General features: G+C 39.3%; 2 protein-coding genes across 4 annotated transcripts in view; one reads left to right on the plus strand and one right to left on the minus strand.

Moving 5' to 3' along the window:
- LOC142141621 (uncharacterized) overlaps window positions 1-27,801 on the plus strand; it is a 939,875-nt gene that overhangs the window by 604,802 nt on the left and 307,272 nt on the right. The window lies entirely within an intron of this gene.
- Window positions 118-27,368, minus strand: PRRG1 (proline rich and Gla domain 1). 3 transcript variants are annotated; one of them, XM_075200277.1, is made up of 4 exons: window positions 27,264-27,368; window positions 22,224-22,268; window positions 6,091-6,251; window positions 118-1,057 (listed from the first exon to the last, which is right to left on the minus strand). In XM_075200277.1, exons 2-4 carry the CDS (start codon window positions 22,243-22,245, stop codon window positions 542-544), a joined length of 699 nt encoding a protein of 232 aa, XP_075056378.1. In that variant the 5' UTR covers window positions 22,246-22,268; window positions 27,264-27,368; the 3' UTR covers window positions 118-541. The 3 variants fall into 3 exon arrangements, with proteins under 3 accessions (XP_075056378.1, XP_075056379.1, XP_075056380.1); XM_075200278.1 differs by having other exon boundaries at window positions 27,217-27,302; XM_075200279.1 differs by lacking the exon at window positions 27,264-27,368 and adding an exon at window positions 23,586-23,679.

Here is a 27,801-nt window from a genome sequence, read left to right on the forward strand (position 1 = left end):
GTTGCATAAAAACTAAAAACATTGTTCATTCTTGGGTGTTATTTTGACCTGAGATATTTGCTAAGTATATATTTCACCTTTAAATAATATACCCAAAATAGAAATTAGGCACAAATGTAAAAATAAAAAAGTCATACTTTATTCAAAATCATAAAAAAAATGCAGTAAGGTTAATAGTGGTTATATTGCAATACCAGCATCACCCAAAGTGGGAGAAAGGCAGAAATAGTGTGTGAAGATTTAAAATATAAGATATTGCCTTAAATATATATAGCACATATTTATCTTAGTTTGTTAAATGAACACATAATAAAGCTCACTAGATTTGTCCATATTCAATATGGACACGATTCCTTCAAATTCATTTATACAGTCCTCATGAAACAGGACGTGAAAACCATTTTTTCCCCACTTATACTTGGCGTAGAGTTATGTGCTCCAAAGAAGAAATAGTTCTAAATGTCCAAAGGCAAACAATATTGTGCTCAAAAACTCTTCATTTGCAATCAAATCGACAAACCAATGTGTGCTAAATAACACCTTACTTGGCATTCGTGACTTCATGAGGTATTGTGACTACAGAGGCACACATGGCAATTTCTTCATATTGTGGAGGTGGCTCTGTGGGATTTCGTTGTGGCTCATTAACTCTGACAACCCTCTCTCCAGTAGCTTCCTCATAGGAGGGTGGTGCGTCGCAGTTTGAAAAACCAGCTGATAAAGTATCCGAACGAACATCAAAATCAATAAAGCCACTAGATCGCCCAGCCCTGTCAAAAGCATCTTCCACTGTACATAACACATTGGAATGCTGCTGAGTATGTGTTCCTCCATCACGGTTATTCCCTGTCTCAGCGCTGTTTTCTCTGACACCTCTGGGAGCATAAGCAGTCCGACGGCGAGCCTTCTTTTTGAAGACGCACTTCCACACCAGTAAGATGACCAGGAGGATAACAAAAAAGACTGTGATCAAGGGGAAAGCAATGTAAAATGGATACCAACTGCCATCTGTGTTTGAGTCCCCATGTCCTCTAGTATATTCTTTCCAAAACTCTTTCTAGAAAAAAATAAATAAAAAAAAAATGTGTTAACAAATAGGCAATATTCCAAACTATAAAAAAAAGTTTTAGGTTTCAATGTCTTTTTAATAAGTTACACAAAACACACACACACATATACATATACATATACATATACATATACCCTGTCAACAGTTGCTGTGAAATTGTAAACAATATATCCATTTTTAAAATAACATTTGTACTGAGATATATATATATATATATATGTCTCAATCATACACACATGTGCATACATAGATGGATCAGCCACAATATTAAAACCACTGACAAGTGACGTTATATTGTTACAATGGAACTTGTCAAGGGGTGGTATACATTAGGCAGCAAGTGAGCAGTCCGTTCTTGAAGTTGATGTGTTGGAAGCAGGTAAAATGGCCAAGTGTAAGTATCTGAGTCACTTTGACAAGGGCCAAATTGTGATGGCTAGACGACTGGGTCAAAGCATCTCCAAAACGACTGGTCTTGGGGGGTGTTCCCAATATGCAGTGGTTAGTACCTACCTAAAGTGGTCCAAAGACAGATAACTGGTAAACGGACAACAAGGTCATAAGTGTCCAAGAATCACTGATGCACGAGGGGAGCGAAGGCTAGCACATCTGGTCCAATCCCACAGAAGAACTACTTATTGTAGCTCAAATTGCTAAAAAAAAATATTGCTGGCTATGATAGAAAGGTGCAATTTGGCTACAGGTATAAGAAAAGGGGGAGGGGCCTGGAGCTGTCACACTAGTGATGTAGAGCATATCTCGTATTATCATTTGCAAGTAAAGTTATTTTATATGCGGGGTGCTACCAATCCTTTGAGAAACAGTATTGGATTAATTGAAGAAGGGCTACATAGGTGCACAAATGCTCTTGTTTTATTATGGAGTAAGGAATGCCTAAAACATAACTTTTATTACTGACATCAGCGAAATATAAAATATAAAATAAAAAACTTAAAACATGATGTGCTTTAAAATTCGCTGGATGCTCTACTCAGTGCTTCTTGTCAAATACATATTTTATATATTCGATCCTTGATATTTCTCAAATCGGTATAAACTGGCTCAATAAGTCAATTCTAACACCAGGTCTGGTTTGGATAATATAAAGAAAATAACCCTAGAGGTTGAAACAGAGGTCGCCTTTTCAATTATCACAGGATTGCTCCCATTTTCTGCTGGCTGACTTGATAGAACCTAATCTGGCTAAGTATCAATTGATCATATGAGACTCGGTCATCTAGCAAGATATCCCCATTGATTACTATAAAGTGTCTTGCTAGCTACCTAACATTGACGCCATCTATCTTTGGATCTAATAGGAGCAATGATAAGGATCTGAGAGTTTAGGTTTGAGGTAAGTAGAAGCATCCAGCGAAACGCTGACGCGCGTTTCGCTGTGTGCTTAATCGTGGCTCAGCGCGTTTCGCTCTGTGTGCCCTTCTTCAATTAATCAAATATGATAGAAAGGTGTCAGAACACATAGTGCATCGCAGCTTGCTACGTATGGGACTGCGCTTCCGCAGATCAGACGATGGCAGAGGCCTCTTTCAGCAGGATAATGCGCCCTTCCACACTGGAAAAAATGTTCTGGAATGGTTTGAGGCACAAGACAGAGTTCATGGTGTTAACTTGGCCTTCAAAGTCCACAGCTCTCACTCAGGTAAAGCATCTGTGGGATGTGCTGCAAAAACAAGTCCGAGCCATGGATGGCCCCACCTTGCAACTTACAGGATCTGCTGTTAACATCTTGGTTCCCAATACCACAGGAGACCTTCAGAGGTCTTGTGGAGTCCATGCCTCGACAGTTCAGAGCAGTTTTGGCGGCAAGAGGGGGGCCTACACAATATTTGGCAGGTGGTTTTAATGTTGTGCCTGATCGGTGTAATAATAGAGTTCTCTGTACAGCGCTGCGGAATCAGTGGCGCTATATAAATAAATGGTGGTGATGATGATGATAATATATACATACACACACAGCATATAAATGCACAGAAATACATGTGTATGTGTGAAAAAATGAACAAATAAAATACCAGACGTGACTTAATATAAATTTTTAGATCAATATACTGCAATATTATTTGCACTTCAAGCGGGCAGCAAATAGGATGTATAATAAAAGGAACGATCAACTCTTTATTAATTTGACAATGTCTGGTCACAGACTAAATGTGTTCAGAGACCTGAGAGACTTTTTATCAAACTAAATATAAAGTATTTAGTTCTCCCATTGAGGCGGTGGTACATTACCATCTATGTCCTTTTATTTACATTTTAAGCCCTATACTCAGCTGCTCTCTTTACTTCTGATAAATTAAAATGTAAATAAAAAAAGAAAGAAACTAAACAGTATCCTACTATTCATCTTCCAATTACCTATTTAAAATGTTAAAGCTGGAATCCCATAAAAAATTGGTGTATATACTACTCTTCTAAGCATGCACGTTCACAGCACACTCACAGGCCCTCTCCTTCTTCCTCTGCCATCATGTACATGGAGGGAGGGCTCAGAATCAGATAAAATAACCCTACTTGGAATCAAGCTTATGTGATGAAATGCATTACAGCTAAGGGACTCTGTAGTAATAAAATCACGACAGAGGATTTTGCAAAGGGAAAGACTGAGTTAAAGGAGAATATCCTAGTAAAAAAATCAAATTCATGTTAAATAGGTATAGAATTATTATCGTAGATTTATAAGGTGTCACAGTGTCATACAGTAGGGAAAACAGGACATATATAAAACAGGGACATACAGGGTAGACAAAATATATGCAGACATGAAAATAGGGGTATGGAGGACCCTGCAAATTAGATAGCTTACATTCTAAATGGAAGAGGTCACAGCTGTGTGGGTAATTTAGAGTGAATTTGTATCATCAGGGATAAGGTAAGCTCTAAAATAGAGATGTGATTTCAGAGAGTGTCTAAATATTTGAAGGCTGTGGGAAAGCCTGATGGGGCATGGTATGGATTTCCATAAGTAGGTGGCAGCACGTGAGAAGTCTTGTAGACAAAAGTGAGAGATAGTTGCCAGAGACAAGACAAGGCACAGGTCCGAGGTAGATCCTAAAGGGCGTGAGGGAGAGTATTTTGTAATGAGATTTGAGATGTATGAAGGGGTGGTGCTGTTGAGGGCCTTGTAGAGAAAGGCGGGATTTGAATTGGAATTTTGGAGGACATAAGTAGCCAGTGTAAGGATTTGCAAAGTGGTGCAGCAGATGTGGAGCGGTGAGAGAAGATCAGAACTTACCGTTTTAAAAAAATAAAATAAAAAATGAAAATAAAAAATTGTATGCCACCTGTGTAAAAAGCTCGTACTTAGATTTAAGTACATTTTGTGCACCTTTCGATTTTGTAACTGTGTTTATTATTGTGACGGACAACACTGTCAAGATGACATCTCCCAGCGGTCCATCAATCCGCATGGATTACATGGACTGTCACCCCAAAAAAAAAGCATGGAAGAGGTTAATTCAGGAGGGACTGTGTTATCCAAGATCTGGAGGTGGGGAAAGATAAGTATTACCCATTGTCTTCCACAGGACTGGCCCAGACAGTGTGGCAGGGACACAGCAGTGGAGCCATTGTGGAAGGCCAGCTCATCTCCACTCCAACCCCCTGGCCCAGCCACCACTAATGTTTAAGAAGGAGACAGAGGGGTTTGCCTGGGGCGGGAAATAGTAGTAGTAGGAATTTGACCATGGATATAAGGAGCCACTCTGGGAAAGGGTAGGAGGTATTCATTCTGAGGATTGATTCCTAGAAGGTGGGGGGTGACTGATGTTGAGTTTCTGTTCTCTACTAGTAGACCCAGTGATCAACGCTGTCCTGTACCTGGGAAAGCAGGCTGTTGCTCCATCTTGGAACCTGTCATCACCTCACTTCATCGGGAGATACTCACCAGGTTTTGGGTAAATTGGTGCAACCACAGGTGTGGGGAGACTGATACCCAGAGCCTCACCACACTGGTGGAGAGTTGGCCAAGCGGCCGGGAACAGCAAGATACCAAGACTCCCTGGAGCTTCTTTTGACAGACTCTTTTGCCTGTGGAACTTTTGTGTGGCTAAAGTGGGTGGGGAACCTTTCTGGAACTCCTATTGACACTGGAGATCCACTGACCTATTATTTAAAGTGTGCAGTTTTACAATCTGTTGTTTTACTGTAAGAAAAGTAAAGATAGCATATCTTTCATTCTCCTCTTTGCCTGTGTGATTTCTGAACCCAAGGGGGGCAGGGTAACGTAGTTAAATTTTGTTCTTAAAACCCGGTATCCTCACAATTATGTCTGTACTTGTTTTCATAAGAGATATACATTCTTTTGGCGCAAATTTAAGATAGACATAGAAAATGATACTCATTCCGGTAAGTCATACTGCTTTACTCCTACATAGCTCAGTAAAAGATGCTTCTGCAAATGCTCTCCCATTAGGAACTCCATGGTCCCCAGAACAGCCTCATTCATTACGACGTTTCATTGTATTTTTATATAAAAAGAACAGAAGGCCAAGCATGTCTAACTAAAATTAATTTTGTAATTATTGCTGTATTATTATTATTATTATTATTATTGTGCAAAAACATTGTCCTTTCAGAGAACCTTGTCAATTCACTTACAACATCAAGCATTGCTCCTAAAGGTGAGTAAGTAGCATGACAATTTTTGTGACTCTTGAGCATGGATTCAAAGGTCTTTTTTACATCTAAAAATAACCCTGGTCTTTGCCCCACATTGCAGCTGGCATTACCTTCCTCATTAAATTGTTTAGTAGTGGTTCTCAGTGCCTCTAGGAGGAAGCACTTGATGGTCATGTCTGTGTATGACATTATCACTGAGCAGAAGCAATTGAATTTTTATTTTTTTTGATAATTGCTTGCCAGGTAAACCATACAGAGTTGGTTTACATACAAAAAGTCTTCTTCCAGCAGCATAGCTTCAAATCTGACCTAGAACTGTGCCCATTGTCAGGCTTGTATCTCCAAAGCAAGTGACAACAACTTCAAGTCAGAATCATACTTACAGTCCTCTCATCATTTTCAAAGGCTTCTCTTGCCTCTTCATAGCTGCACAACTCCTCCCTGCATTCTCGCTCAATGTTCCCTTGCTTTATCTCTTCTAGGAAACTGTTAGCTCTTGGATAACGCTTTAAAATGGAGTTGGCTTTATCTTCAGACAAAAACACTAAAAATAAAAAAAGCACATGTTTAAGTTTAAAAGAAATATAAAACACATTAAAGTGAACAAAGCAAGATACTGTTGCTTCTTAAAGAACATCTCTACCTTTAGCGAAACATTCATCAATAAAACATGCTCTCCACGTACAACAAATAAGCCCTCACCCAAAATTTTACCTGAAGTTGAGAGCTTGCTCATTCAAAATCTTGCTTCTCTACAGTTTCCATAGAGCTCTATTATAGTGCTATGGTCAGTTTGTGTAACTGGCATGAGCATATTTAATGAACAATAGCTGCAACATTGGTAAAATTATTCATTAAAGGAAAATACCCAAAACTAAAAATTCAGTTTTTGGTGGCGCAGAAAGACTTCAAATAGCCAACAGTTAAAATAACCAAGCGCTTACTTGCTACGTTCACTCAATCCAGTAGGCTTCTCAATGGGTCTACAGCCCCACACCTATTATACTTGTTTTGCAATATTCGTGAAGATTAAAGGGGAAGTGGGGGGGGGGGGTGGGGAGGCAGAAAACCTGCTCAGCTTGTTTCAAACAGGCCGAGTGGGAAGGGGAGAGTGGAGTGCAGTGTGAGACCCAAACAACTTTAGTTCAACTCTTCCTTTGATTAAAACGTAGGTCAGTAAAAGGTCTATTATTGCATATGTCTACTATTTCTACTGAAATCTGTGTTTCAGTCCACACTGGTTCAACTAAAACTTTAAATTTAGAAAACTCCAGCTATGATAAGCTAAAGCTCAACTTCTACTTTTCTTGAACAGCCCCTAGATAACACTGACAATGCACTGTACCAGGATTGGCCACATAACATGCTATAGGAACACAGCAGATCATACCATTGAACAACATATAACTTTGGGGTTTTTTCCATTTATCCCGTTTATTACCTTTATTATCTGGTTTACACAGCTATTATACATTCATTCAGGGTTCATTGTCCCAAGATCAGCCTTTGTACAAGAGTATATAAATCAGTATGAAACTTTCACGTGTACATATTTATTATTATTCAACCTTCCTGACACTCCTTAGAATCAATATTGTTTTAGTGGCTTCTAGTAGTTTTATGAACATATCTGTTGTTTTTGGAATTACACTTACTATTACATGTATGGCATTTGCATTTGCCTTAATGGTAACATTGTTTATTTTTATCTAAGACCTTGTGAACGATAGACTGCTATTCATTGTCTACATCAATTCAATCATCAGATGCTCACATTTTATTGCTATCAGCTGAACCTCTGGTCAATTAAGTTAATTGGGTGAAATCGTTGCCGCCCAATTGAAAATATGCAGGTTCTATATGAACTGGAAGGAAGACCAGGTTCACCACAACAATCCCTGAGGAAGCTCATTGCCCCTTTGGCTACGAGTGAAAGGCGTTGGATAATACATTACCACCCACTGATCCAGCACTGTGCATTGACCTACATTCCTTTTCTAGCATGCTAGATTGTCACCTTCAGCATATTGACTACGTAACTGCCATCCGCGAGGGATACTAAGAGCGTGCATACGCTATCCTCGTCACACACAGGCTGTGTGTTTTCGATTTGAACCTCCACTTACTACGCGATCGCTGTCCGCGAGGGGTATTTAGAGCGAGCATACGCTACCTCCGCCACACATAGGCTGTGTGTCTCCGTCCCAAACCATCATACAAACAAGGGGAAAGGGACACTACCGCACTAAAGGAGGAATTCCCGCTCTGCAGACATTCACTATCAAGCGATGCAAAGTAAGTCACCCTGGATTCTTTTACAGATTTTAAGACTTTTGAGACATTATCTCTACATTGGTCCAATGGACAACATCTAACTGTTGCTACATTGCATATGACCTATGGGTTTACCAAGACGTTAGCACTCATATGGGATACCCTATTTGATTTGATTCTGCCATTCACCAACAAATTGGAAGGGCAGTTGTTTATATTGCCTGATTGGACCGTCCACAACGCGGGTTACATAACCTAGTGAACCACTGTTGTATATGGACTTATATGGTCCACCTTGATTATTGGTCTTTAGTTGTTTTGTTTGTTTGTTTTATACTGTTTTTTTAGTGCACGTTCGTTCAATTGTTTTCCGGCCGGAATCCTTTCCTGTAACATTGTAATAAATTCAACGATAACCCCCCTTTTGGCCACACGTTATATTTTCCAGCGCCCAGAACCTGCATTACAACAATAATACAATGGTAGAACCTATGTAGAATTGTAGCAAATGGTGGGGGCATGGCCAGCCCATAGTGGCTAGCACTCAAAAATCAGAGCTTACCTTAAAAAATGGAAGAGTAGGAGAACAGTCCGTTCAGCTGTCTCGCTCACAGGGGATTTTGACAGCATCACAGTGAGCCAGTCCAATATGTCACCCAAACTACTAGCATATGATATAGTTCACCATGACCCCTTCCACACTTTTATTTTAGTATGGATAATATATACAGTGGGCCCCCAGGACTTCCCCATGATATTCAGTACAACCCAGTCCCCCTCTCCCAGTATGTACACTAGTCTCTCCCAATACATACCACATATTCAATCACATATCCTGCCCCACAGCCGCTGTTCATTTAAGGTTACAAATTAACATCTGCTTTAACTACATCTCTAATAACTGGCACCAGAGTGCTAATTGGCCATGACATTACAAGTGCCTCCCCTATGGCAATTTCCATTAGTTGCCAGAATTTACAGAGAGCAGCTCACAGTTCTGCTATACCCATTAAGCACTCAGGTGCTGGAGAAGCCAAAGGCTACTGTAAACCAAGTTTAATAGGTATGTATTAGTTATTAAGAGAGTGCTATCTGTTTCATCTCAGAAGTTCATGTCTGCCTGGGATCTCCATTTTCTAAGGCCAGGAGCTGTATATATGTGAAGGCAGCTGCCGCAGCTCACAGACTGCAATCACCCAATACATCCAGGAGAATGTATAGTGTTTCTAATGATGAGCAGTGCTCAAAATTTTCAAACTGGTTTCAAATTCAGTTTAATTTCACCAATTCGATGGTCGTGAAAAAGTTTGCAGTACAATTGTGAATAGACCCAGATTTGACATGCACTGCTTACAGTTAAGGTTTGCATTCAGGGATCACTTCAAAATTAGTGTTTAAATGTTAACAAATATTTAAAAATATTTTTAAATAATTGTTAAGTATTTTAACAACTTTTTTTTTGCATTCCATCTGTGAACACTATTGCGTTAGAGGTTCACGTTCAAAGTTCACAACTTGAAAAAATGTAAATATGTCAATCTAAGCTTGAATGTGTTTCAGCATGGTTGCTAAAGACTTTTGTTCTTTTAAAAAGGTTTGCTTTATTAGTGCCGGAGCCAAGTGGGTTTGTCTTGTGCCCCATCATCATTTTAATATCATCACTTCTCCCACATCATCATTTCCCCACTCAACCCCCTATATAGCAATTGATCCCACTAATCCAACATATATTCATGTATCCCATCAATCGTCCATTTACCATGCCTCCGAGCAATCTCTAATATAATCATATTCCCCATCAATCCTTTCCTCCCTTCAAACCTACCTTTCCAGTACGGATGCTCGTCTTCTTTTCTGCCTACAACTCTCCATTTCTTATTCAGAGAGGAAGGGAACATTATTGTTCCACTCCCATCTTGGCAGAATTTAATTTTTAAGTCCAATATTGCCAGGTTACATTAACTGCATCCTGGGACTATATTCTTGGAACACACAACAGCCCTCCTTTATCAGACTCTAAAGTTCAGTTTTTAAAAACAGGAACAATTTCAATGCACACATTTTTTATTTATTTATTTTTCAATAAAGTTTCATAGAGCATTCCCTATGTTTGGATAAGTAAATAAAAAAAACAAAGAAAAGAAAACAAAAAGCATTTAAGAGCAATATGCAAAAAAACAAAAGCTTTATGAGAGCACATTCAGCGCAAAGGCTTAATACTTAGCGTCTGTTAAATCATTAAATTAATGAACACTAAGAGCATATAAAAAGTTCACCTCCCAGAGCTGACACTAATTCCTATGGACAATGGCTCACCGTTCCAAGTGCATCAGTAAGATTGTGCTTTCCACTGCAAAAATATTTACCACCAGCGGACTGCTGAGCTCAGAGAAAATTCCATAGCTAAAAATAACAGCACTGGACTCTTTGTGATTTCTTGGCAAGAGGTAGAAATGAACTAGTAGGACAATAGAGTCATATGATATCATAGAGTAATCATCTAGCCAAACAGATTTGATTTATAGGTAAACATTTACAGGTTTGATTTCAGAAGTTTGATGGAGACAGCAGACAGTGTGCGCCTCACTATCTGTCTAGGTAACCTGTGGCAATCTAGCAGATAGTGAACTACAATTCCCAGCATGCCAGTTAAAGTTCAGAGTGCTAATAAAAAAAGTTTTAGTCAGAAGCTTGTAAACATCAAGTGCCTTTTCACAATATATTATTATTTTATATTAGTTATTACAAACAACATATCTAATATATGCAATACACACTTTTATTAATGATGACATACTAATCATATGACTGCATTCTCAGTCCTGTATGAGATTCCATCAGAACACTGTCTTAATGGCAAAAGCTTCAACTGACTGTCTGTCTGTAATGCAGTGGTGAGGTAATACTAATTTTAACATAGCTGTAAACAAATGTTTTGATAATATGTCTCCATCAAGCCTTTCCAATAATTTAGTAAATAATGTAGCAAACTCTACTACACCTCAATGTATTAAAACAGCTACATATAACTACTGTGCAAAAGAAAGGGCTTCTTTTGCTTTTTATTGCAGCTTTTCAAAGGTCAAGATGTTTAAGTTGTTGAATGCAGATGCCCTTGATCGGTGTTTCTGTAGTACACTTAGATTTCTTGAGACAGGCTATTTCAGAAAGAATCACATTACTCATCTGCTAATCAGGAAATCTTAAGGGCATATTCAGAGGACAAGTCTGCATATATATCCAACGAAACCACAATATTTACAGCTTAAAAATAATTTTATGTAATGTGCTTACGACGACAGGCTCATTGTCCAATTTGGGCAACAGTCACAACACTTCCAGTATCAAAGAGCTGTTAATGTTTTTGGAGGATGACCACATACACAGTTCGATAGCAGCCATCAGCGAACCATAATTACCACCAGATCAGATAAGGATTCAATCGGATTGTAATTAGACATTGTGATTAAAGCGATTTAGATCAAATAAGCAAGACTTCACGTGTGGGGCTTCTACCATCAATGGCCTACAGACAAAACTTTAGTTAACTAGCTCACTCGATGGCCATAGCAAATGACAAAATGGCCAAATGCATTGAACTCTGAACACATAGGGGCTCATGTAGATTTAAACATACGTCTTATTTTCATTATTATTTCTTTTGCATAAAATATGTATTTCTGCACTGCACATGCATCTGTATTTATCTTACTTATACAAACCCTTATGCTAGAAGAGGTGGAAAGGGGGAGGGAAGGAGAGCAAGTGTAGGCACCCTAAGGTCATATCAGGAGGCGTCTCTCTTGTGGGTGCTAGAGGGCTCATGCAACAAGATGTAATGATAATGATCAGCAGCTGCTTGCGTACTTACGCCTCTAGCCGATAGTACTCAATGTGGTTGCTATATTATTTGACGTTGCGTCCTTAATTTGTATTAATTGATATTGACATTTTGACTGAAGATTCTAATTTAAATTTTTAAAGGGGAAAACAGATGTTTGAATTTAATTTGTGTTAATTATATTTTATTTGGTAAATGCAACTTTTGACAGTTGTTAATAAATGTCAAGACACTATTCTCTCTTCGTTACTATGTTACAAATAGGGTAATACGACTTTCACAGTAATTACTAAAAGACATCTCTACGCTATCCTGAGACGTTAGTAGACACATTTGTTACTCATGGAATAAACCAGGCACATATGTTAGTGATGTACACCTGGATGCATGTGATAAAACGTGTGTGTTAAGACACTTTTTCAGGCATGTATATGTTCCTTCTTACGCTCTGGACGCAAATGCATTAAAGCTCCTACAGAACCACCACGGCTGAGATGGAAGCATTGTCCTCCAAACTCCTAGGAAAGTCTGCAAGTGTTTGAACTGGCGTTTTCCTGCTGAAAGTGGTCTAGAGGTTCCTGGGCGTTGGTTCTCTGTCTTGGCATGTCTTTTCACCGACATGTATCATTTCACAGAATATGGTTGTTCTATTTTAATTGTTAAGTGATTTTACTTTTTAATACAAAAATAACCTTTACTACAGATATTTGCCTTGGTATGAAAACTTACCCACATGACAAAAGTCAAAAGGAGTACTGGGGGAAAAGGGATAAGACCGATACAAATACACAGATACAAATAAGCCAACTGGGTATTGTAACACTGTGCCAGTCAAACCCACATTACTATGTTTACACAATACACATATATTAATTCTAACAAAATTAAAAATGTTTTAATGCAGTCCCCGAAATACTTATTTGTTGTATGCTAAATATTTTGTGTTATTTATGTCATTCATTTTTTTAGATAATGAAAAAATAAATTATGCCTTTGCGGCAAAACAAAGCACATATCTAGAAGTCAACTGTATTTTGCTATAAAGTGTTTTTTTGTAAACATACTGCAGCCATTAATTACTCCAACTAATGCTTGATTTCAGAATAAGAACAGGACATTTTGTTACACACACACAGTATTGAAAAGGGTATTGTATGCCACACTCCACAAGAGTCACAGAGGTGCTCACTACAATCCCGCCATTCACAGCTGGCACGTGTTAATCTCCAAGCCATTAAGCTCATGAATTGCAATCTCTCTGGGAGACAGATTCCCTGGGCTTATCAGATCACATCCGCTGAGACTGATACTGCAGTTTGTGTGCCAGCATTCACAGCCAGCACAGAAGTCTATTTACAGTAAGCTATTGTCAGGTGAGATCATTTAGCCCATTAGAAAAAAAACACATTTGCTAGAGCAGATGACAAATTTTTAGCCATTTTAAATCTAAATATTAAATCCACCAGACAATAGATCACATGTACTGTCAGGGGTTCTTCTCTGATGTGTACTTTTTAATGTTATTGTATTACATAAAAGTTGATCATGTGTTTTTCTTCTTTTTTTTTTTTTCACCAGAAATGAAAGAGCAAGTACAGTTGTCATTTCACATTAGTATATTACATATTACCAATTCAAATAATATACCTAAAATAAATGTGTTTACACTTAATTAAAATGTCCATAAATGTTTTAGTTTTCTAGAGCTGTTTCCCATATTAAGACAGAGGGAGGTCTTTAACTAAACAGACAGTGTCTGATGCCTTGGCAGATGTGCCCTGCAGAAAGGTAATGTGTGGAATGGTAGCTTCAAGCACATGGACAAGGCATGCCACGGCATTGGAGATGACTATGTTCTTCGATTTATGAACTTATATCAAATCTCATAAGAAACCTCAGCTGTCTAATGGAGTGGGGAGGAAATACCTTTTAAAAAGGGCTGCATAATATTAATGTATTTTATTTTCATGGCTTACTTCTAAAAATATTAATTTTGAGGTTTAGTGGTCCTTCAAATTTGTTATAAGGCATGATACCATCCCTATCAAAAATTATTTTTGAGTGAAAGATTAAAAAAAAAATAAAAAACAGGTGAGAAGAACTCTTACTGTCCATTATTATTATTATTATTATCCTTTATTTGTTAGGCGCCACAAGAGTTCCGCAGCGCCGTACAATGCACAAACAGTAGACAGTACAGGGTATTACATTACTGAACAGTAAACAAAAAATACTGACACTTCAGGAGCTCTAAGCAGGCTAATTCGGTAGAGATGGAGCAGAAGAGCTGGTAAGGACACAAGAGGGAGGAGGGCCCTGCTCAATGAGCTTACATCCTAAGGGAGGGTGAACAAAACACAAGTACAGAGGGAGTGAGTTGGCGTATAAAGGAGGGGAGGCAGGGTTAGGTGGAAGGTGGGTAGGCTTTGAGGAACAGGTGGGTTTTTAGTGCCCGTTTGAAGGAGCTAAGAGTGGGAGAGAGACGGATGGAGCGAGGCAGGTCATTCCAGTGAAGGGGGGGCAGCGCGGGAGAAGTCTTGGATTCTGGAGTGGGAAGAGGTAATCAGAGTGGAGGAGAGGCGACGGTCATTGGCCGAGCGCAGAGAGCGGGCAGGAGTGTGAATGGAGAGGAGGTCAGTGATATAGGGGGCAGTGGACTGGGAGAGCGCCTTGTACGTTGTGGTCAGGAGTTTGAAAAGGATTCTGTGGGGTATGGGGAGCCAGTGTAGGGCAAGGCAGAGAGGGGATGCGGAGGAGCAGCGGCGAGATAGGAAGATGAGTCTAGCAGCCGCGTTAAGAATGGAGCGGAAGGGGGCGTGAAGGGAGAGGGGGAGGCCGGAGAGGAGGAGGTTGCAGTAGTCCAGGCGGGAGATAATGAGTGCATGGATGATAGTTTTGGTGGCATCCTGAGAGAGGAAAGGTCGGATGCGGGCAATGTTGCGAAGTTGGAAGCGACAGGCTTGGGCAAGAGATTGAATGTGGGGGGTGAAGGAGAGAGAAGAGTCGAAGGTAACGCCTAGGCAGCGAAGTTGGGTGACAGAAGAGATGGAGGTGTTATTAACAGTGATAGAGAGGTCGTGGTGGGAGGGGAGCCTGGGGGGAAGAAAGACAATGAGCTCCGTTTTGGAGATGTTGATCTTGAGAAATCGCGAGGACATCCAGGAGATGGCAGAGAGGCAGTCGGATACACGAGAGAGAAGGGAGGGGGAGAGGTCAGGCGAGGAGATGTAGAGTTGAATGTCGTCAGCGTAGAGATAATACTGAAGACCGAAGGAGGAGATGAGAGCGCCAAGGGAGGAGGTATAGAGTGAAAAGTAGAGTAGAGGGCCAAGAACAGAGCCTTGAGGGACTCCAACAGGGAGAGGGGAGGGGGTTGAGGAAGAGCCAGAGGTGGATACCGAGAAGGAGCGGTTAGTGAGGTAAGAGGTGAACCAGGCGAGGACAGAACCCGATAGGCCAAGAGAGAGAAGAGTTTGTAGCAGGAGGGGGTGATCAACGGTATCAAAGGCCGCAGAGAGGTCGAGTAGGATGAGTAGGGAGAAGTGACCCTTGGATTTGGCTAGTAGGAGGTCATTGGTAACTTTAGCCAGGGCAGTTTCGGTGGAGTGGAGGGGGCGGAAGCCTGATTGGAGAGGGTCAAGGAGGGAGTAGTCCGAGAGGTGTCTGGTGAGGCGGTTGTAGACAATCCTCTCAAGTAATTTGGAAGCATAGGGGAGAAGAGAGATAGGGCGATAGTTAGCAGGAGAGGTAGGGTCAAGATTAGGTTTCTTGAGGATGGGAGAGATAAGAGCGTGTTTAAAAGAAGAGGGGACCACGCCAGAGGAGAGTGAGAGGTTGAAGAGGTAAGCGAGGTAAGAGCAGGCCGTGGGGGAGAGAGAGCGAAGGAGGCGAGAGGGGATAGGATCGAGAGGACAGGTGGAGGGTGGAGAGGATAGAATAAGTGATCGAACTTCATCACCCTAGGTGGGGCAGAAGGAGCACCAGAGTTGGTTGGTGGGGGGAGGTGAAGGGAAAAGGGGGGAAAGAGAGGGAAGGGAGGAGGAGATGTTAAGTCTGATGGCCTCAATTTTGGAAGAGAAAAAAGTGACAAAGTCAGAGGCGGAAAGGGAAAGTGGGATGGGAGGGGGGGTGGAGAGAGGAGGGAGTTGAAGGTGGCAAAGAGGCGGCGGGGATTGGAGGACTGAGAAGAAATGAGGGACTTAAAGAAGGATTGTTTGGCAAGGGAGAGGGCAGAGCAGAATGAGGTGAGGATAAATTTAAAGTGAAGGAAGTCAGCCAGGGATCGAGATTTCCTCCAGAGGCGTTCGGCAGTGCGAGAGCATTTTTGGAGGAAGCGGGTGAGGTTGGAGTGCCAGGGTTGGGGAATGAGGCGGCGTTGGGGGATGGAGGAGGCCGGGGCAACAGCATCAAGGGCAGTAGTAAGGGAGAGGTTGTAGAGAGAGGACGCCTGGTCAGGGCAGGCCAAGGAGGGAATAGGTGAGAGGACAGTTTCTAGAGAGGAGGAGAAAGCTGTAGTGTCAATAGCATCAAGGTTGCACCTAGTGAGGGTAGATTTAGGCAAGGTGGGAGCCTGGGGAGGAAGACAGAGTGAAGGAGAGGAGATGGTGGTCAGAGAGTGGAAAGGGAGAGATAGAGAAGTCGGAGAGGTCGCAGTGATGAGAGAAGACTAGGTCTAAGGCGTGGCCAAGACTGCCCATTACCACCGCCATGCCCATATGTGGCTAATCCCATAATCCTTGTAGTGGCATTTTATTTTATTTAACTTCATACAAAAATAGTGTTTTGTTTTTAGTACAATAGGTATTTAAACTAAATGCATCTTACATTTTGCTATAAAACTTTCCTAAATTGAAAAGAAAAACTCTAATAACAAAAATGTTAGCTGCCGGCGCATAAAGGTGGAATGTAGCCCTCTAACTTTTGTGTGGCTCTCTACTTCACTGAAAATAAAATAGACTTAGACAATACCGTTTGAAAATATAAGCCGGCGTGTACGGATGGAGCAGTGCATGGCCAGGACCAATGTTCAAACGTGGGTAACAGCCCGGTGATGCAGTTCTAGCCCCTCCCCGAGCTCTACTCTGAATAGAGCAGAGAAGGGGCCTAAACATGCATGTTCTAGCGCATGCGCGCTCAGAAGAGGATTCAGAAGACGCCCGGTAGTGCACCCAAGGTGGTTCCACCACTGCTGGCATGACAAATATAATCAATGCCATCATACAATGACCAACAACACCACTTAGCGCTATGTAAAGATATCCTCGTAAATATCAATATCACAATCCATATGAACTTAGACCAGCTAAACAAACTTCAACAATGTCAATGTTATAACACACAAGGACATATTCAGGATATTAAAATGCAGGAAAGAACTTCAAATATCTACTAAAGTTTCAGGGTAAAACTTTTTACCAATGAGCACAATATAAGTCTGGAAAAATGGCTAAGTCTCACAAACAATGGTGGAGAAAAATAAGAAGAAAACTTTTGTCCTTATGACTGCACTACCAAATAAAAATGGTGAATATTTGCATTTAAAATGACTACACGATCGTAGCTGCCCGAGCTGCCCACGCGCCCCCCCCCCCCGGCACTTACCTCCTTCTCCGGCGCGCTGTGCTCTCTTTACTGAGGAGATCTCGCGAGAGTGAGACTCACGAGATCTCCTCAGTAAGGAGACTACAGCGCGCCGGAGAAGGACTGCAGGGAAAGTGCTCAGCAGCACTGATCGCGCCGGGGGCGCCCCCGCCCCATCAATACTGCTGCTGAGCACTTTCAAAGGCCCCCTGGATGCCATAGGCCCCTGGGCTGTAGCCCAGTTAGCCCTATGGTTAATCCGGCCCTGGTTGTGTGTTATTGGGTGAGAGAATCAATGAGCTGCAATGTCCATGATTCCGGCTTCTCATTGGTCCACACACACACACACAACTACTCTAGTTTTCAGCCAGGGTGGCGAGACCAACCATGTAGCCAGGGGAGTGCGGTTGTAAGGTGGGATTATAATGCTCTGCTCGATCCCTAGGTGGTAGTGCAGCTTAGTTTTGTTAGAGAAAACGTTTTATATAAATGAAGATTGTGAAGTTGCTCTGTTGGGAAAAACAAATATTATTATTACATTTATGACTTTTTTTTGTGTGTTGTGTATTGAGAACTTTAAGCCATTAACCATAATAGCCATCATGACTCAGTCAGAATATAAATTGGAATCCAAACCTAGATGTGAGAACCATATTATGACTTTTTCCTGTAAAGTTCTATTTACTGGGAAAATCATTCAAACATTGTACAAAGCTGGTGGCTATATTTATGTAAACATCCATCCCTCATCTCTAGTCACTGACTTTGGTCAATAGATAAACTGCTCTGTTAGCATAATTATATTCTAAAGTGGACTTTGGGTAATTATTTTCTCTTTCATAAATTATAAATCAACATACTAAAGAACAAAACAATCAAATAAAAACATTGCATAATAGAATTTCAGTCATCTTGAATGGTAAACAGAGTTTCAGATAATGAACCTTAGGGACAATGCTCTGTTAATGGAAAGTTATATAGCCAGCATTGTTGCTCTATTAAATTACCAGTCTCTTATTGAAAACAAACAAATTAGGTTAAAAATAAAAAATCTGCAGCTTTTCTATGTTCCACATCTTCATAACATCAGCAGAACAGGCTCTTATTCTGCTCAGACTCTGATGTAAACTGAAGGGACCTAGAGCAAAGAGGCAACTCAACCTATTGAGCAAAGACATTTGCGTGAGCTTAATGCAGACAGAAAGAAAAAAAGAAAAAAGGTAGCAATAGGAATATATTTTTTCTGTTTCATTAATCTGCTTATGTAGTGATATCATTAACAGGGATGACTGTGTCCACGATCACAACTAGCATTTTTATCAATTTTAAAATTAAATAGAAGTCCTGTTTAGTTAACCAGTTTATGACCGGAGTGATTATCCCCCTTTAAGACCAAGCTTATTTCTTAATTTTGGAGTTTGAAGTTGTGTCTTAGGTAGTATATTGTAATAAATATCCTTTTTACTCTGTCACATAGAAAAAAATATATATAATTTTTGCTATATTTTGCTTCTTGTAATTGTTACATAATTAGTGCAGGCCCATTAAGTTACCTAAAAATATAACCAGCTAAAGCTGGGTACACACTACAGGCTTTTCATGCAACTATTGTGCACATCACACAATAAACGACCCTTTGGTAAGATATCGCATTAGTGCAGTGGATCTCAAACTTTGTCAGTTCGAGGCACCCCTAAGCCAAAATAGTTACTAAGTAATCCCCTGCCTTGCTTACTACGGACCTTAGCCACAGCACCCCTGTGAGAACCCCACGGCACCCAGTTTGGGAACCACTGCATTAGGGTGTACGCTCCCACGATCATGTTTTATGGCTCCAAAGCACATCATATAGTTTGATTTGGTTTTATAAACTTTCTAAAAACCACGATCATCTATGTCGGACGAATGTGGAAGTGTGTACCCACTCACGACCAGCAGTGTAGGGAGATATCGAGAGAGTGTGTGCAGAGTCACAATCTTTTCAGTAAATGGTTATGAGAGATGAAGATCACAGATCTGAAGGTAAATTGTGTAGGTGTGTACACAAATGTGTATGCTCATCGGGACTTTCAGTAAAATCGTTACAGAAATCACATTTGCAATAATTTTCTGTAGTATGTCTCCAGCTTAATTCTACCCAGTATTATATCAAGAATGTGATTATTTTATATATCAAGGGGTAATAGGGTTGTAAATACAAGTTGCATACTTTTTGTGTTTATCTTTTTTAAACTTAATTTTTTGCATTATTCTGATATTTGAACTTGGGTAGATCCTGTTTTGTTTAATGGATTTCCCCTTTAGCAAGCACTAAATGATTCAATGCAGATTGCATCCAGCAGAGCTGTTTCTATTAGATCCAATTTATGGATCTCATGGTGCTAGCAGGTAGGCGAGACCTGTTACAGGTTTCTTCTGTACTGCTCTGGGACCTCTTTGCTGGGGGAAGCCGTTGTGATGTTACAGGAGTTTCCTATCCTACCAGTAAGCGGCTCCTAGCGATCACCTTGAATGGTATGTGCAGCAATCAAGGTACCAGGAACTGAATTAAACAAACAGTTTATGGCACCTTCCCTGAATACTCCGGCTGTTAAGAATGAATGATGTCTACACAGAAGATGAAACGGCGGTGCAGAGAAAAAATGATGATGCAGCAGTTTTACAGTCAGTTGCCAGTTACAATAGTCTACTAGCAAATACTGCATTCCAAATTAGCATAAACTGACTGCACTTCTATAGCAACCCCTCACTGACCAGAGGCGTTTCACTACTTCCTAATGTTCATCGTTTTGTAATGCATCAGCCACACCCAGAATACCTTCCATATTTCTAATAGACCCAAGCAGATTTCATATATTATTTCAAAACAAATCATACAAAACATACCTCCAAAACGTAGTCAGCTATTTCTACCAACTACAGACATATCTGACACAGCTAAAGAACCCAGAAACAAAGGCATAAGTGTGTGCCTGTGCATAATACTCAGATTATTAAAAACAAGGTAAAAAAAACACAACTGCCTAAAAAGTCTTCATTTTATATCAACCTTTATATAATACATTATTTTTAAAAGCCTCAATGCTGCTATATCAATTACTTACATTTTGTCTTTAGACTTCAACCAACTTGAAATGTTTTATTAAAAAAAACTGCAACTAATACACTAGTTATTCCCACTCATGAAAGAAATAATTAAATATTATTGAGCACCTCAACTGGTGTCTAGATGCCCTATAAAGTGATTCTTCCGGTCTAGGAAAAACTGGAAGCAAACAAAGTGATGGCAAACAAGTAAACCTGGAAAAACAATTTTTAGGGACTGCGATTTACAAGTACAAAAATATTTGACTGAGATAAGAGTGCATGTAAATAACTTCCCCTGCAGCTTATTTCAGTTGTTTTCAAGAACATTTCTCCTATGTTAATTATGCTAAATTGAAAACAGGGGAATATTAGCTCTAAATATCATTATTCTGTATCTGTATCTGTACAAGCAGGGAAAAAAATATGGAAAGATCCTGATTTCTAGAGGTGACAGAGCCATCATGGAAAGAAAAATAAAAATCTGCTAATTATTTTCTTATTGTTCTGTTAAAATAAAATATTTGATGACAACCCTAGCAGCATGAGTTTCTCATTGGAGCATCAGAAATCACTTGTCAGTCAAACATCCAATCACACTGAAGTACTCACTGACCTATGTATTTATATGCTTATTATATGAACAGGCAATTTATTCACAGTATAGCATACTTGCCAACTCTCCCGGAATGTCCGGGAGACTCCCGAATTTTGCGAGAGTCTCACGGACTTCCAGGAGAGTGTGACTCCCGAATTCTGCCCACTTTCTAGTGAAGTGTGCAGAATTAGATCCAAAACGCTGCGATTCACCAGGAATCGTGGCGTTTGGCCCCGCCAATTACGTGTTTGCGTCATTAAATGACTTGATTTTGGAGCCCCACCCCCCCATCACGCCCACCTCCCCCCGGCAGGCTCCCGGAAAACAAATTTCAATAGTTGGTAAGTATGCAGTATAGTACAGCCTTAATTTGAACATATGTGACAAATGTTAGATTTGTTTAAGATCTACTGACACAAAGAAGAACTTGAACATGGTACTCTGCCAATATACCCTTTTAAGATCGAGAACAAAAAATAAATATACAATACAGGTTAAGATGGGGAATGGATTTGAAAAAAATGAAGAGGTTTCTCTGCATTTGAATGACAAAATTATTCTGTTTTGACCATTGCAGATAATACATACATTATCAGCTGGTGCTATATAGGACGTGCATCCCAAAAACTAATGCATACCAATACTGACCACACAAGAGTAATTCATCAATTTTGCATCTGGCTAGCCACATCTAATAATAGAAACCACTCATAACCACCTTCCTATGGAGACCAGTAAAAATATGCTCACATGACTTCCAATATTAAATAGAAATGAATGCTGCAATTTATATAATTAGAGAAAAAGACAGTTTTCAGTTCTTCAGAGACAGCATCAAAACCACCTAGTGATTATACAAAAGAACTTTTTTCCAATCAAAATAAAAGAACAGATGAATCCATACGGTTAAACATTACCTCTCATTTTTACACATCTTAAGACATAAATGTCAAGAATGCAAATACACTTAGTGCTGTAACATGGGCTGATATACTGTTGTTTAGGCTGCAGAAACAGAGCCATTTTTTTGTTTGTATCTCTTTTCACAGAAAATAGGGAATAGGGCATAATTTTTACGCCTTTCACTTTTTGGCCGATTTATTTTTTTCAACAAAGAGAACACTTTTTACATTACTTACCACTGTCCATGATTCCGCTCATTCGGCGGAGAAAGAATCAAGAGCCTGCAGAATAAAATTAACAATAATCATTAAAATAACACTGTTTAAAATAAATAAATAAAAAGAAAATCTTCTACACATTAATAGTAATTTTCTAAAACACCCATTTCCATGTTGCTCACTTTTACAGAATTTAGAAAGAGGTTCAGTCTCAGAGCTAATAATACGGTCAAATCAAAAACAGCAATTTCCCTGAATTGAGCTCCACTTCCTCCCATTATAACATTAGCTAGGAGATGACAATGTGTTGGCCAGTGTGCCTGTTGTCACTTTGAATCAGCACCTTTCCAGGCTTCCCTGCTCATGACTAAACTAAAAACACAACAAAGAAGCGCACTGTGAGAACAGCCTCATAACCACAGGAGCTGATGACAAGCAGTTTTGATGTTTTTTAGTCTACATGTAAACTGGTAATTGATTAATAAATGAATGAATATTGACCTTTACAAACATTACTCTGGGCAAGTTGATGCAACTTATTTCACATCTCTACTGTTGACTACATTAAAAAAAATTGATTTTTTTTTTGGCCTTGTTCCCAATTTGGCTATACGTTTTTGGACATCAGTGCACACTGGCCACCAGTGTTGGAAGGCCTACCTCAACATAGGCAAACCGATGGGGGGTTTCCTAGTGCCTGGAAACCCCCCTCCAAGCCTGGGACACTGTATAATTGAGGTGGCTGGACCCTGCCCGCACTTCACACAACTCTGCTTGAAAAGGGAGAGCTGTGTGCACCTAACAGTAGTGCACTTAGCATTGCCCATGTATATTATGGGGATAGGAAGAGTTGGAGAGCAGCCAAGGACTGTCTAAAATTATAGCCACGCCCCCATGCATGCTAGTCATGCCCACTGATGGCATGGTGTGGAAACCCCCCTCTACAATTCCTGCGTTTGTCCCCTGCTCAAGCACACCATGCATCAGAATAAACTGACCATCGTCATGCTAGGTCTATTCAATCCACAAATATGAATTTACAAATACAGTTTTAAATAGCATTCTGCAGAGCAGCAAGGAAAAAAACGCAATTATAAACTTTGCACCTCTCCAAAATGGCATTTCCACTGCAAAAGACGATTTGAACAAAATTACACTCATGTCTAGTCAACCGTCAAGATACTAAAAATAATAACTACCAAGTACTATGTCCCAGGAGACATCACCTTAAAGTCCTTTCGGTCAAGGAAAAAGCAATAAGGGACCCTAAACAAGCTTTCCAAATTTTCAGTTACATTCCTGGGCACTGGTTAATTATTTTTTTTAGAGTAGACATATCCACTGCAAAAAGGTTTTAGGGTTGGGCTAAAAATGTCTTACATGAGACTCAACATGCAAGATCCCAGTCAAGACTAGGGAAACAGGCATATCACTGTAGTCATTGAAAGGTGGACTCTGCAAGTCTGTTCTTGGAGGCACCGTGTAAAGAAATGGACAATTTTCATGTAACTAATTAGATTTATTTTATCAAACAAAATTCAATACCCTGCATAAATTGTTTGTTGAAATGAAAAGCTACTGGATCTTATGTGTCCTCTTTCTGGCTAATAAAGAAAGCATTGAGATGGAGCTGACAACCAGCTTTTTTATAGCACCAATAACAAGCTTTGAAAGTTCCAAATTATTTTAACAAGAAATGTTTGATAAAAGATTACTTAAACAAGTCAGAATGATGTAATACAGATTACAATCTCTGCTTTCGATGGGTTATTAAAGTGTCAATAATTACCTAGCCTTGCTTTTTGGACTCTACGTGCACTTTGCACCATATCCATTGGTTACCAGTTTAGGTAATGTGTCAGTTGGTAGCTACGCATGGCATAATCTTTAACACTATAAAAACTAGTCCAAGCAATTATCATATCACAATGACTAATGATTATATGCTACAGGTTTTTAATTTCACATAATACTCAATCATTTGTGACAAATTAAGAGGACAGAACAAACATATTTACGGGAACATAACTAGCATTTCATCTAGAGGGAATATGTAGCATTCATATCATTGTGTTAATTAACAGTAACTATAATTGCTCATGTTAAAAAAGTTAATTATAGTTTGAAGTCATGTAAAACATAAGCTTACAGCTGGAAGCTTATTAAATAACAAGAAGCTTCAATAAAAGACATGCACACATCTCATATTAAAAGTATATAACGTTATTAATGTGTGAACATAAAATTTGCCAGTGACGCATATATGTTGAAAATGTACAGTGCTCTGAATAGGATCTCATTGTAAAAGCATTAAGGTGCTTAAAATAAGCATTTATATTTGCGTTTCCACAGGTTTCTGTCGTGAACAAGAGAATAACTTCCAGTTTTTCCACAAACACCTACTGAAAGAATTTGCAAATTTATACATATATGCAATATAGTTCATACAAGATTTTAATGCGTTTTAAGATAAAGAGAACGCATTACAAATGGTAGCGCGGTAATGTGTACGTAGCCTAACTGTGTCTGAATGAAGAGCAAACTGTAAATATTACATTTCTTATGAATCAGCAACTCATACATTAAAAAATTATATCAAACAAAATGGTTATACTATAAGTATAACCTTTCCTATAAAAGTGACAGAACACATAACCCAAGTTGAACCATTATAACATTTTTCACATACCAGTTGTTACTTCTTTTGATTAAAGTTTTTTTCTATTTTAGTTGATTTACTTTGACTTTTACAACATTGTGGGGTCTATTTATTAAAGTTTTTCCCCCTTGTAAAGCCCCGAAAACGTTGTTTTCGGGGCTTTACCGTTAAAATCCCTATGTATTAATCTAGCATAGCAGCAGATATCGGAGATATCTGCTGCTTTGCACCCATTAGCGTTTTTCTGAGCACTCCCCATAACAATGTATGGGGAGTGCTCAGTAACGCTATGTATTAAAAACTGGCAGGTGAAATATTTCTTTTTTTTTACTTGTTAATGTACGTTATCTGAAGCTGGCGTACATTAACATAAGTGAAACTTTACACTGAAAACTGCGCTGCTCTGACGAGCAGAGCTGCACAGCGCATGTGTGGAGGGATCACATGATCCCTCCATCACATGCTTCAGGTTCCTGCAGACACGGATCTTTGTGCGCATGCCCGAGCTTACCAGTCGGCGCATGCGCACAGGGATTGAAAGAGGGACGATCGGCACCGCAGAGGGAGGAAAAGAGAAGAATACAGTGTTAGGTAAGTGTAAGACTTCACAGGAGCAGCCGTTTTTCGGAACGGCTGTTCCTGTGTTGATTTTTAATACATATGAGAAACTTTTCAATCCGCATCTATGCGATGAGGATTAAAAAGTTTCTACAGAAAAAAACGAAGGGTCATAAATAGACCCCTGTAACAGAAGATAACCAATGTTTCTTTAAACTCATACTCCTTGGGTGCCTTTCACGAATTGATGGTCCGAGAGAGCACAGCATAGACGCAGTAATGAAACAATAGGCCCAATGTACACAAGACCATTCATAGTAAAAGCAGGACAGACTGTGCACTATTTTCTTGCAAACGCGGTCCATCCTGTTTGCCATGGATGATCATTTGTACAAATGATTCATTCTTTATATGAATAATTTACCCCTATTTTAGGGTGCAACTAAGCTGTGCTTGGAATGAACAGGCATATAAATAAATAAAAATAATGTGAGCCCGTATAGAGTCTGTTGTGGTGCACCAGTTACTTAACAGCAAAAAAACCCTATGTGTTGATATCTTAGAGGAGAGCCACTGCTATTGCCAAACCATTTTTACAATGTGATACAACCACTTATACAGACTACAGAGAAGAAATATTTACTTAATTATATCACAGAAAAGAACCAATAAAATGAGTGCATTTATTGTTTAATAAAGATTATACTCACAATACACTGTATCATGTACAGTAACAAAACAAAGATTTTCAAAACTAATAGCTCTCCCAGATTTATATGAGAATGCATGTATCAGAGGAAGTTATATTACTGGTGTTATGAATTAGTTATAACCAAGAGATAAAATTAAGCAATCTACCTTCCTTTTACAAAAAAAAAGTCTGCCATTTGAATAATAAATATCACAGCCATTAAAATGTAGGTGATATATTATCATTCACAGGAAAAACAAAAGCTTTATTTTGTTTTTTTAGTTTGTAATATCATTTTGCAGAGCTAACAAATATCTGTTTCAATAAGCCATTGCAATCCGCATGGGTGATGTAATATTGTACTATGCTTCATAAATAAACCATAAAAAAATAGTTACTTGTACTTAAATATTTCATTTTAGACTAATACAGACTGGCCTTTTATAAACCCAAAAACAAAAATGGCAGCTAAAGTTGACAACTTAAATCATGCAAACTATTTAAAGGGAACAACCCAACATATTGCTACAAACACAAAAGAAATGTAATGCAATAAAGCGTATACCTAAGAAGAGGATTTTAACATATTTGGAATATTATCCTATCGGCCTTTACAACGTCATGGGCAGTCAAATAAATCCCTATACGGATTTAGTTGGCTAGTAACGTCCAGCTATGAAATAGCAATGTATCCACCCAACTGTGTCATCACACGCAGACACACAATACATGAGTAACACTTAACTGTTTATCACAGCATCCACATCTTTTTCAGGGATACGTTAGCAATGTAAAGAATAACACATTTTCATATTAGTAAACACATTCGGAATCGAACTTTCAGGATTATTGTAGCAGTGGTTGCAGCTCCGATTCTGTTCCCATGTTGTTGGACATATGTTTGGATGTGTATATATAGACAGAGGGGTGGGATGGGGTCTTTTGGAAAGTGACTGTCAAACACAACAGCGATCGATCTATTTTCTGCCTCTCGATAGTACAAGTGGTGCAGCCAAAAATAAATTTATAATATGTTCTATTAAAGAAATATACAACTAATTTAAAGATGCATCGTATTAGTGATATAATATGAAGACACCTACCCGATGATGACCACCCCAAACCGTAAATGAGAAATATATCATAGTACCTGAGCGGGGCCCCCGATTTAATAACCAATGGATAACACTTCTATGGTCCGCTCGCTGATGCAGCTCCGTCCATGAGCAGAATTCCAGGATCAAACCGCTGGGAGGAGAGAGGGAAAACTACAACTCCCTGCACACCCCGCGGCAACCATGATTCAAGTGGAGGAATCTTTATTAAACAATTACATATTACTATCGTTCACTTTGCATAAATTATGTCTGACATGGTTTTCAAAAAATATAGAAAGTCTTGCAGATATATAGCTCTGCGGGGAAATCAGACCCAGGTTTATTTTATGGGCGTTTTTGCGACTTAAAGTGTAATATTTCTTTATTTATTACATTAAAGCTCGTATTATAAATCTAAAGGAGAGATTCAATTCCACGCAAAGGGCCTGATTCATTAAGGAAAGTTAAGTGAAAAAATTGGGTAAGTAGTCTCCTGGACAAAACCGTGTTACAATGCAAGTGGTGCAAATTAGTTTTCTATTTTGCACATAAACTGCATACTGCTGATTCCCTCAGCATTATACCATACCT

The sequence above is a fragment of the Mixophyes fleayi genome, chromosome 2, assembly GCF_038048845.1.
Source record: "Mixophyes fleayi isolate aMixFle1 chromosome 2, aMixFle1.hap1, whole genome shotgun sequence".
In the NCBI taxonomy this organism is placed as follows: Eukaryota; Metazoa; Chordata; class Amphibia; order Anura; family Limnodynastidae; genus Mixophyes; species Mixophyes fleayi.